This window comes from Colletotrichum lupini, chromosome 7 (genome assembly GCF_023278565.1).
Source record: "Colletotrichum lupini chromosome 7, complete sequence".
In the NCBI taxonomy this organism is placed as follows: Eukaryota; Fungi; Ascomycota; class Sordariomycetes; order Glomerellales; family Glomerellaceae; genus Colletotrichum; species Colletotrichum lupini.
The window spans coordinates 2297899-2310025 of NC_064680.1; the positions used below are offsets into that span (position 1 = coordinate 2297899).

General features: G+C 53.7%; 3 protein-coding genes across 3 annotated transcripts; 2 read left to right on the top strand and 1 right to left on the bottom strand.

Moving 5' to 3' along the window:
• Window positions 1-320: 320 nt before the first annotated feature.
• On the top strand, window positions 321-3462 carry CLUP02_13714 (uncharacterized protein; the record flags this gene model as incomplete). Its single annotated transcript, XM_049292651.1, has 4 exons — window positions 321-331; window positions 778-1318; window positions 1387-3058; window positions 3164-3462. The coding sequence occupies 4 exons, from the start codon at window positions 321-323 to the stop codon at window positions 3460-3462; spliced, it is 2523 nt and encodes an 840-aa protein (XP_049149797.1).
• A 991-nt stretch (window positions 3463-4453) lies between these two features.
• On the top strand, window positions 4454-5181 carry CLUP02_13715 (uncharacterized protein; the record flags this gene model as incomplete). Its single annotated transcript, XM_049292652.1, has 2 exons — window positions 4454-4869; window positions 4965-5181. 2 exons carry the CDS (start codon window positions 4454-4456, stop codon window positions 5179-5181), a joined length of 633 nt encoding a protein of 210 aa, XP_049149798.1.
• Window positions 5182-5476: 295 nt separating this feature from the next.
• CLUP02_13716 (uncharacterized protein) lies at window positions 5477-10120 on the bottom strand (the record flags this gene model as incomplete). Its single annotated transcript, XM_049292653.1, has 19 exons — window positions 5477-5623; window positions 5697-6118; window positions 6187-6218; window positions 6299-6493; window positions 6592-6761; window positions 6906-6954; window positions 7050-7298; window positions 7394-7815; window positions 7872-7926; window positions 8001-8161; window positions 8245-8553; window positions 8582-8830; window positions 8880-8978; window positions 9109-9198; window positions 9263-9475; window positions 9547-9587; window positions 9685-9715; window positions 9808-9942; window positions 10016-10120. The coding sequence occupies 19 exons, from the start codon at window positions 10118-10120 to the stop codon at window positions 5477-5479; spliced, it is 3174 nt and encodes a 1057-aa protein (XP_049149799.1).
• Between the last annotated feature and the right edge of the window lie 2007 nt (window positions 10121-12127).

Sequence of the window (12127 nt, forward strand, 5' to 3'; positions counted from 1 at the left end):
GTTCGTCTGATCATGAGCTTCTAAGATTCTTCGGCAGGTTAATCTTGAGTTCTGCTACGGCCACGGCAGGGAGGAAGGGCTAAACGTGTGTGTAGCAGTAACTGTACACTGCACCTACCCATCCCATGGCCACCATATATGATTAGTCACAGTCCCACGCCTTTTGACCTCAGAGCAGCCACTTAGGCTGGTGCTCACCTGCTTGGTGACCCAATTTTCACCTAGAATTTCCACTTTTGGGTTTTCTGTCTTGTCATCAATGGAGACTTCCTCTTGGCTACTCTATTCATGCAGTGGACAGCGTGGGAACAGGTACCCAGATGCAGGGCGAGTGAGGGTGGATAAAGGCAGAGAAAGAGGACGATATCGGACCAGCAGCTATCGTCAATATCGACTCTGGCTATCTCTGTCAATTCAGATTGCTATCTCCTGGGTCGGAGGCTTGGAAGTTGGGGTGCCGGGGAGTATCCCGCCTGTCTGTGCACTATTCTGACAGCAGCCCGGGCACGGTCTGGGCAGATTGGAAGAGCAAGAACAAACAAGAACCGGTACAAGTCGGGTCCGAGTTCCCGATGCGCCTTTCCCGGTTGGGAAGTTGTCATGTGTAAACTGGCAGAATTGCTCAGTACTCTCACAGACTCTGTCACCCACCCCGCCCGCTGCAGAAGCACAGAAGGTGAAGGGCGGGGAAACTGCAGATCGAGCCAGCCAATGGGATGACACCTCCCAGCCATTCACCCCCGTTGGTCCCCCTCCAAAAGTCTAACGGCTGGGCAGGCGCAACGAGGTCCCCTTCCACCTTCCCACTGCAAATCTTGCCTCGCTCCTCAGGTCAAAAATCAACCTTCTTCCCCGCCCTCCGCATTCGGCCGCGCCAGCTCCCACCTCACATCAACAATTCCAACACGCACCTCGCGACACCGGACCGCCGCCCCAGCGAGTCTCGCTCACCGTCCAGGACATCTCCGATTGCCGAGTTCTTCCTGCGAGCTCCGTTCGCTCCTCACGCCACGCCCGGCCCGGGAGGGGTCACCCGCGCCCGCCTGTGCCGTGTCTTGTCTTGTCTCACCGCGACTATCCGTCCCCCGTGCCCTGCATGGACGTCGTCTCTGCCGGCGGGGCGACGCCCGTCTCGCCCACAAGTCCCATGAGCGTCCGTCATGCGCCCAATGGGCCTCCCAAGAGGAAGCACAGCAGCATGGCCCTCGATAGCAGTCCGGGCAGCAATGCCGGTCACGACGATGACAATGGCGAGCCTGATTCCAAAAAGCGCCAGCCCGGCGTCAAGCGCGCATGTAATGAGTGTCGACAACAGAAAGTGAGTCAACCTCCCGGCCAGAATCATGACATGAGTCACCCCCACTAACCATGCTTCCTCTGGAATAGTTGCGATGCGATGTTGTTCAAGACCCTTTCCAGAGCTGTTCACGGTGTAACCGCCTCAAGCTTTCCTGTAAGATTGAGTCCAACTTCAAGCGCATAGGCAAGCGGTCGAAGCACGCCGAGATGGAGAAGGAAATCGACAGGTTGCGACGCAACATTGCACGCGCCCAAAATCAGGGTTACACTGTCGACGAGGACGAACAGGACCTTCAATCCCCGGTTGCGACAAGCGTGTACACACACACTAGAAACCCTTCCCTGATGGGCTCCGACGAGGCTGTATCCTCGCTGTTGCACCTCAAGAGAGGAGGGTCGTACAGCCTACCACGCTACACTCACGAGCTGGAGAACGTACGCCTGACCGAGGAGTCAGTCAATCAGCTCTTCAGCCAATTCTTCGCATACTACCACCCTTTCTTGCCTTTCCTCAACCCGCAACAGACGCCTGATCAGTACTTCCAACAACACGCCCTTTTGTTTTGGTCCATCATTTCGGTCGCTGCTCGCCGATATAGCGCAGATACTACGTTGTTGACCTCGATATCTGGACCTCTGACCAGATTGCTGTGGTCAACCATTGGAGATGTTCCCAGCAGCTACTTTGTCGTCAAAGCTCTGTGTCTGCTATGCACTTGGCCTCTACCAACAAGCACGACAAGTGCCGATCCTACGCACATTCTTTGTGGTGTTATGATGAAGGTTGCGACGGGCATTGGCCTACATAGACCAAACCACAGTCAAGACTTCTCCAGAGTATCGGTCGACCTCAACAAAGAGCAGCTGCATGACCGTGTGTCAACATGGGCTGTCTGCAATATTGTGGCTCAGACCATTGGTACTGGCTACGGCCAGCCGGCATCGACCCTGTACGACTGGACTTTGGCTGTTCGACGAGGCGAAGATGGTCCCTTCCGATTGACGCTGGAATTGGAGGCTAGACTTCAAGTCGAAAGATTCTGCGACAAAGTGTCCAAGGAAATGTACAGCAATGCTAGTGATCCTCGCGGGGTTGCCGGTGACGAACATCGAGCCATGTTGATGAGAGTCTACAGAAAGGACTTTAACGAACTTCAGGCGTCAGTCCTTTCGCAGCATCTGGGGCCAATCGTCAACTTACATATGCGAGCCGCAGCACTCCATTTGCGTCTAGCTGGCTTCTTTGACTCGAGTACCACACCTGGCTACATCGATGATCTGATGGGTCTTTGGAGGGCTACCACAAGCTTCTTGGATAACATTCTTGAGGTCGACAAGGTCACATCACCCGGACAGAATTCCCCAGGAACAATTCTGCTTTATGCGACGAATTACATCCAGCAGATGTTGATCGCGGCGGGTTTTGCCCTACTCAAGCTCATGCGGTCGTTCTTCGCCAAAACGATTGATTTCGATCGTGGCCGCAATCTTTTCCACCAGACCATCAATGCCATTCGTGCTACGAGCGTCGTAAACAACGACCTGCAGTGGCGTCTAGCAGAGCTAATGGTGCAAATGTGGAACGGAGCTCGACTCGATAACAACAGCACGGCTTCCTACGACAATGACGATTCACCACTTCTCATTGACGACACCTTACAGCTCAAGGTGCGCTGCCGCCATAGCATGAGTCTTGTATTCGACTCTGTCTGGCGATGGAGGGAAGAATACCAAGCCCAAGGAAGAGGTTCAATTGATGGTAATTATAAAGCTCTATCCCCTCCCCACCCAGTGCTCGAGCCATTGCATCCACGTCTCTCTTCGGTGTGACTGTGATGACTGACCTACGTGCCACTCGAAATAGCCATGAAACAACCTACTAATCCAGACTCAGCGAACGAGTCCTCAGCGTCATCGACCCATTTGGACAGCACTCTCATGCCGGCAACCCAAGGACTGCAAGCGAACAGCCTGCTCGCTGCCAATGGAGCCCTTACTCCTGGCAACTCTGGCGGGATCGGAAGTCAACCACCTAGCAACAGCATGCTGAGCGGCATGAGCTACGGCGAGACCAATTACGATTTCTTTGACCCACAGCATTGGATGCTGGACGGCCTCTTGGACTTCAACTATAATTTTGTGCAACCACTTGAGGGTGCATAGAAGTCGACAGAGATACAATATGGGAGAGCCACTGCGTTATAACATCCCCACAGGAGTGCGAATGAAGGCAGAGCATATACGTTGGGGCGAGTTTCAAGATCTGCAGATAAGCAGCGGACAGCTCGATCACAGCTTGCCAGAAAGGAGTGAGTGAATGCCCCTTCGGCAGACGTTTGTTAGGCCCCTCCGTTGGGGTCCGGGGATGAGTGACTAGGTTTGCAGCTCTCAGCGATCCTTCCATGCTCCGAGATGCGCAGCATTACTGCTTTGCGACTGCATTGCAACCGGATATATTTGGACCAGCGAAAGACGGAACTCTTTCTATTACGTTATACACCTGCTTTTGCCATTGGTATCCCAGAATGGAAGCTCTCGACCAACAAGCGATCCTCGTTGGTACACTACACTTATTTGCCTCATTTTTTATTTTCTTTACATCTCGGGTTTCCTAGCACAGTCTGTTGATGACGGTATAATTACGCGTATATTCGACAATGAGCTCCACGACATGATCAGGCGATATCGGGTTGCGGCTTCGGCTTCGGCGGTCGTTTTGTACGTTTTCATTTCTTTCCTCGGAGGCTCTAGTGTCTGGTTTCTTTTCTCCTTTCTGGGATCATCAAAGCATTGGCAATAGCGGGTGAAGGTGTAGGTTTCTTTTCCATGGGCACACACTTGCGCAAAAGAACGCTGTGATTAGCTGTAGCTTTGTTTGAAATTCCGAAATAAACAAGATTAATTCAAGCAATTCTTTGCCGTAACACCTGTCGATGCCTGTGTCTGAGAAGACTGAAAACACCCCACGCATACGATGACAACCCCCTCCAATCCTTGGATGTGTCGTCAAACAATGGGGATGTATGAGTGAGGTGTCTGACATGTGTCCAGCGGTGAGTCAGTATTCAGATGATGGCCCCCTCTGAGTCTACTTCGAACTACGTATAATCATGACCTCACTGACACCGAGACTGTAGACAATGCGTAGGAACACATGATCATGTCCTTCCTAATTGGAACTTCACATGGGAATCAACCAGCCCCAAGTGCTGTCAAGCGTAACAGGCATCAGCGGGCGTCAGCAGGCGAACAGCTCAACGTCAACGGCCCCATTCATTCCCCTCTGTCAGGAACGCAGTTTGGGGGTGATGATGTCCCTCAGTTCTGCCTTACGATCACGAAGTGGACGAACGACGGTCACGACGACGATGACGATGGACACGTTCGTGTGAATGATAGGTTCCTAGACCTGAGAGCATCGGATTGCCAATCATCACATGGAGCAATGAGAGTCGCATTGGAGCGGGTATCGAGAGAAAGTTCGAGGACTCTCTTCCCCTCTAGGCCCCTTCTTCTCCTCTGCCTCGTAAAGGGCTCCATTGACCAAGGGAGATTGAAGTCTTTTTCAAAGTAAGTCGGAGGTAGCTCCTATTCGCTAGAGAGCCGCGGGTCGCTTATGTGACGGCCCAACAGGCCAGGCTGATGATGTATGATCAACGGTATAGGCACACTAGCCAGGTTACCCTCTACATTCATGTTTTGTTCGACGGCCGCAACGTGGCTGTAATGGCGCGGCGGTGGGGAGAAGGAGAGGACAAGCAAGTATCTGACGATTGTGACGGTCTCCGCCCTGCCTGTTGTACTGGAAGGGGGGTATCATCGAGGAGTCAAAGAGTCAAGGAGGGGTTCTGGGCTTTGCATCTTGTATCGGTACAAGCTTGACAAGTATCTTTCTTTCTCGAGGGCGTTGCAAATATCACCATCGTCGCTTGTTTCATCGTTTGGAAAGAAAATGGTAGGGCTGGCGAGAGGGGCGGCGAGATGATGGGATCATGGGGTAAAGGGGAAGGGGAGGGGGGCCATGGTTCGCTTGGACGAGAGCGAGGGCGTTCATCCGGTATCTCCATCATAGCAGGGACTAAAGATGCCCTCTTTTCACTCCCCGTCGAATAGGAAGGCAGGAATGGACAGGATTCACCGGTCTAGACACACACCTTTCGTCTACTTTGTCAACTTTCTACTCATGGAATAAGGGGGGCCACGAGGTGACGAGAGAATCGAACCAGGGCGAAGGCGTGAGGGATGTTGGTCTAGCTTCTCTGATTCGCCGTGTTCTCAATTTTCGTTCGCTTGCCCTGCGCCCTGTGACTGAGTCCGTTTCGTTCTGGCGAAGGGATCGATATGAGGCACGATATCAGGCAAACGAGTCATCATGGAAAGGGGACGAATCATTGCACGTTCCTCGAGGGTGATGGTATCCTAGCCTGGCGAACAAAGAACCAGTCATGATGGGCTTTACCAACAGCCTGCGGTAAACGCTCCGTAGACGTCTCTGTCTCTCTCGTGGTTCTGCGCCGCCCGTGGCAACGGGAGTGGCGGCCGGGATTAACCTTAGATGATGGCGGGCTGTGTCTTGTCTGGCTACTATTCTCGACCGCGTGGAGGAAGAAGGGGGGAAGGGGGCTGTCGAGTGGATGCGGAAACGATGGCTTCGAGTGTGTGTAACGTATTGATGGGAAGTTCTGCGCTTGTTTGATGCTTGTGGATACGAAAGGAGAAGATGACGGGTTCATGGTGCGCTTCCGTCGTCTATCGTTGGTCGGAGCACGAAAGGATTGTTCTGTCTTCTGCTTTGGGCGTGGTCGGAAGTCGTTGGGGGCTGTTTGGGTGTTGGTGTTGTTGGTAAATGGTGTTTCTCTCCCACGCAAAAGGGCTTCACAGCCTCACCCGTGGGGCTCGACGCTCCGCCACTTGGAACGCTTTTTTACCACAAGATAGGAATAGGACAGAATAGACAGAATACGAAATAGAAACAAGTTTGACGGGAGGTTGAAATGACGTTTCGAATGCCTTGTTCCTGCAGACAAGCTGAAGAGAGTGCCCGTTTGACCGCTGAAGCGGCGCAGCTGCAGCTCGGGGAATGCTGTAGTTGCGGAAGAGGAGGATTGCAGAAAGTAGCAAAGGATTCTGCACCCCGACATCAGCTCCAATACTGCGGCCGAAATATTGGGGTGCAGAGAGAGACCTCAAAGGCCTCAACACGTGTGTGCTGGAGGGGCTGCTGGCGATGACCACTCGGGCACCCTAATACGCCCTCGCGATAGCTTCTGAAGTTGACCGCGAAAACTGTACACTTTTGGATTGCCCATGAAAATTTTCTTCTTGGCAGCGAGTTCTCCTTCGCCGATACCCGGAGTCGCCGGGGCAGCAAGGAGGGGGCTTTGCAGGCACTTGGCCGCCTTTTCGGGCCTCTGTTGTGGCCTCGTGGATTGACGACCAGTCAAAACAACGTGATCAATGAGCTATAAGGTAGAAGGCCAAATCGAAAGAGAATGCCTTGCGAGGCGTTATTCTCTACCAAGAACAACATCGCTCAAAAATCCGTCACCAAACTGTGCCGACGTAACCATATTCGTTCAACGAGGGGTAGTATCCGTAGTGATGACCAGTTCAGTGCTGGGAGTGGGCCAGACTGGAAATTGACTCAACACCGCCCTGCCCACAACTCGAGATCGGATGAGAGAGAGAGAGCTTCCCCGGTAATGTACACTCGAGTTTCTTGTACAGATTAGAGTGCTGATTATCCCCACAGAGGCGTAGCGAGAGCGCGCACACCAGCAGCGGCTTTTGAAACGACCGGAGCAATCGTTACGGCCGTTGGTTGTAGCCTCGCAGTCAACGGCTCGGGTAGAGACATGATACCGGACAGCGATGAGCAGCATTGGGGGCTGAAATTAATTGCCGAAGGTTTCGAGATGGTATTCTCCCCCTCTTCGTATGCCCATCCTGCAGATGGATGAGGTCGTGTAGTGGTGGTGGCGGCTGCGCCTTTTGCGAATCTTTCAGACCATTGTCTGGTTCGACATTCCCACGCAACCACAAAGCTTGACCCTGGAAAGGGGGGCAGAAGGGATTCCTTTCTTTCCTCGGGGACCGTTTTGCCGCTGTTCCAGATGCGACATGGAGAAAGATGTTCTTACGGGCGCAACCGGCGGAGGGCCTAACGCCCACCTTTGTCCACACTTGACCACTCCTGGCAGCTCTTCCACAGAACCACCGCGGCTTCCAGTATGTCCACCCCCTCTCCTGAACGGCGAAGTCCCGGAGAATGTCAATCCATGACAACTGCAGAATCTCGTCACGCCGCGGACCGGTTGTGCCGTCCTTGATTCGCGGGAGCCGGGGAAGATGGTAACAGCAGGTTACCGTGTAAAGAGGACCACCATCACTGAAGATAGGTGGTTTGCCTCGTTTCTCCAATGGTTGACGAGCAGGCAGACACCACAAATACAAGGCGCCGCCCCCCAGGAAGTATTTGTGTGTATGGAAACCTCGCGTGGGTGTAGCAGGGCTTGCCTATGGGGATTTCAGATCAGCGTCCGACGGGGGAGGGGGCGAGGCCGTCCGGCTACCCAGTTGTCAGCTACCATCGCTGCGCCTTTTTCCAGAATGAGTAACTGTGATTGCCTTCATTGAGCAGTTCTTCAGTGAGAATGAAGCTGCCCAAGGTCTAGGATCAAGTACGGATTTCCATGATACACGCTTCTAGCCGCAAAGAGCTCATGCCCTGGAAGCCGAATGGACGCCCAAAAACCCAGCGTGGAGCGTACCCTATTCCGCATGTGGCCGGGAGAGACCTTGAAAGAGTGGAAGAAATCTCCTGGTGTATCTCCTTGTACCCTCGGGCTTTTCTCACGGTGCCCTAGGAATGACCAGCAAATCCTCGTCCAGGGGGGGTGTTAGACTTCGTTGATTGCAATGGATGGTGGAGTCTCGGGGCTGCACGGTGCAGCGATGGCAAGCGTCATCGAACCACTGCCCACTGGAAATCTCGGACGGAAAGCTCACATGGCGAGCGGCAAGATCGCTGTCAGTCTGAGCGTACTTCGGTGCCTCGGACGGACACCTCTGGTCAGGGTTCTCGAATCCATAGCATGGCTTGGCATGAAGATGGAGGTTGCCACGTCCAGACAGTTTGTCACCCCGTCCAACCAAAGGAAATTCGTTTACTCTCGGCTGGTTTGATACTGTTTTACCGCCAGAATGTGTTGACTTGCTTGAAGACGGACCGAGACAATTTGCAGTACCAAAACCCTAGCAGACGATGCTTTGCGGTGGATACCTGTTTCCTGGCATATCCAGTAGGACGCTTGCCGGAGACCAGCTGCCTTCGCGACCCGAGAGACCGGAAGCGCTCAAAGTGCATGACAATGCGCAATGCAACGCAAACCAGAAATTCAGGCGAAGAAGAGGCAGTGTTGGCTTGATTTGGACCTAGGTTGTGAATATGGACGACCACAACCGCGTCAGGGACAGTTACAGACGCGACCAACGGCGTGATGAGGCAGTGACGACCAATGGGGGCGACGAACTATGCGACCTGGGCGCTAAGAGCGTAAAATTCCAGGGAATGGGGATACGGCCAGTTCCTCATTAGGCTGTTTGCGGCCGGTAAGGTTTTCCTTTGGAAAAGTCGACGACCCGAGAAGCGACCATGAGCAGGGAGAGTTGACCTCGGGCTTGCAGCCATGTCGCCTGCTTCTGATGTCGCACCTCGGGACTCATCAAGCGGTCGTTCCTACAACCGAATGGGAGATATCATGGTAACGACATGTCGAAGAGAGTGGGACTGAGAGGCTAAGGCGGCACAGCGGTCTCCTCGAACCTCAACGTGGCACGGGCTGGGGGGCTTAGAAAGGCCAAAGGATCAGACTGCACCTCAGCCTTCTGTTTCGGCATCTATCCATAGAACGGCGATCTGCAAGGTACCATCGGTCTGAGGAACGTGAGGAAGGGCCGGCACGCGAAGGCAGACGGCCTCAATCGTCTCTCCTCGAGGCAGAACGTACAGGTTCAGCTTGACTTGGCTCATCAAGGATGCGTCATGGCTTCCGGTACAGTACCCGCATCTGGAACCATGGGATCGAGGAAGGGAGCGGCCAGGAGCAACAAAGTTGGGGCACGTTTCTGCAGCAAGGCGCAGGTGGTGTGGAAGAATGCGTGTGATAGCAGGTAGCTACGAGGCAGCGGCGTGTGAAGTCTGGAAGAATGTGGGTGGGTGTGTGATATCGCGGTTAAAAAGTTGACAAAGTTGCGTTCTTTTGACCTTGCGCTGTTGGGGATGAAGTCTGGCCGCTTGTTGGAAGTGAAAATGGTTTATCTGGGAGTCACTAGCGACACCATGAGTGGTTGGATGTGCTTAAGCTTCAATTCGAAAGAACAGACGCGCGCTAAGTCCGAAGAAAGGGATCGGCTTCTGACCAGTGAGGTGTGCTCGTGGAAGTGGAGAAGGCACGGTAGGGGTAGGGTGAACCAAAAGGGAATCGACGGTAGGTACGGAGTACGTACCCAAAGTGGGAGGGGAAGATATGGGGGGAGGGGTGTCATGGGTAGTATAATTGTGGCCTCAGGCTTCAGACTTATCCCCTGACGAAATGCCTCCGAGGCGAGCCAATGATAGCCTCTAATGAGGGTGGGCTCTATCTAGTTCTGACGCTAAAGTAGCGCGAACCAGTCTGTCGGGTCCGCGCTAGTACTGTGTAAGGATATCCCTGACGACCAAAGAGATGAGAACTGAGCGTATTGGCTCAGCGTCCGTTTTCCCCCTCCCTCTCTGCAGCAAAGTCGCGTTCCTCTCCTCTTGTTTCGCACCGGCGGCCATACGTGGCTATTGTTCTTTCCTGCTCAATCAAAAGGCATGGTCGAGGGTCTCAAAGTTGCATGCACCGTAGTCAATATCAGCCCATTCTTCCCTTGCCTTGTGGCAACTCACCCTTTTTTCGAACGAGCTTCAAGCCAGGCAGGGGGGAGGGCATGAACGCCGGCTGTGTGGGGGCAGGCATGGCATCAACCGGTTCTTCAGAAGTTCAGAGTCGAGTCTGTGATCGGGACCTCCCTCAATTCGGCTTCCATCCCCATAGTAAGACATCAACTGTACGAAGGTACGGGCGGGATACTCCGAGTATTCACAAAAGAAACCAGTGTCTGTGCCGGTCAGCCAGATTATGCGGCAACCCTCTCGTGGCACGAAATGGATCTCAGATCGTGGCGGGCGGCAGCTTATGCCTATGGACCCTCCAGATCGAACGGTTCCCGCCTCTTCCCGCTCGTGTGTCCAATCCTCTGTCGCCTTTATTGTGAGATTGCTGGTCCCGTGTCCATCAAGCTTGTGGGGACTGCCCAGTTCAAAGCAGAGTACTCCGTATGCCATCACTGCCTTCACTATGCTAGCTTGGATAGGTGCGTATACCAGGGTGCATGGCCTGGCATTGTACGAAGCATGTATGCTTGCCTTGATCGACAGTGGCTTGATCGCATAATAATCGCCGTGGCCAAGGAATGGGAATAACATGGAGACTCAATGCCATGGTGGGAGGCGAGAGTCGAGACAATGTGAAAGCTTTGTTCCACTGGCGCGTGTTTACCGATGCTGCAACAAGTTCTGCACGGGCAAGGGAAGCCCCCCTGACTCTTTTCTTTTTTCTAACGAGCCATGGCCTGACATGAGCATGTCTCTCTGGACGCTGGGAAGAGAAGAGCAAGGTAGTCCAGAAAGAAGGCAATTTCAACGACGAGTACCTAGTTCTCGGATAACAGTTTAAGCAATTCCATCCTGAAGGGCCCAGGTTCTTCCAGTGACTCCAGCCCACTCCAGTGCGGTCCAGTTCGGTGCCCACTCAAGCAATGTCCAAGACTCTAAGTTGACGGGACGCGTCCCGGTCACACCCAGCGACGGGGAGTAAAGGTCGACAAGCGAGGCCTACGAAAACCGAGCCCCCGCTTTGTCCGAGGAATTGCAGCCTCAAAACCCACACGCCCAAACATCAGAGGTCTATCTTAGGGATACCCCCCGCCACCCCTGTCTCTCGAAGATTCCCACCTGGTGGTGCTGGGGGCAGCTGGGCACTGGCCGTTCTGTTCCGCGACTCTTGGCGTAGGGCGGGCCTGAGGTGACCAGACCTTAGGGCAATGCAGATTTCGGCAACGGTACCCTTAGCTATCGTAAGGGTCCCGCCCACGAAACTGATAGCAAGTAGGCAAATGTGACAGACATGAGAGAGAGGAGGGTCACAGTGTAATGTACCTTGGGAAATGTCACCGGAAGAGATTCTAAGTTTCTGACCTATCATTGAGTCAAGGTTTTCACAAGTGGAAAAGGATTTGGTGGTAAAGACACATGTCAGCTCTTAGACTCATTGACCGTGTGATGATTAAAATCAAGGCAACAATGCGCCGGTCAGGAAGAGTCAGTTATCTGAATGCTGAACTCCAGGAAACTGGACCTGCTTGGACTGGAGAAGGTGAAGGAGAGGACCCGGCTCAAGGACGGCACAGTTGACGCACGCAGACAGACGGGTAAGGTAGGTAGGCAGGTACCTACTTACTTGGGTACGTATAGGTGCGGTACGTCGCATGTGTCGAATGGAAGGCAGGCACGCCGCACAGCAGGAAGTCAAGAAGGCAGAAAGGCCGCAGGGAGTCGGGACGGAAGGAAAGACTCACTCAGGACCTAGACGAGAATGGGAATAAGAAGCAGAATGAGAATTAGAATGAGAATGAGGCAGGCACACGCACGATACGTACCGCAAGATGAACGTCCCCACTTGCCTTTTCCTACCCCCGGCTTTCCCAGGTTGCCGACCCCGTTGCGGTCGCTCATGGAGCCAAT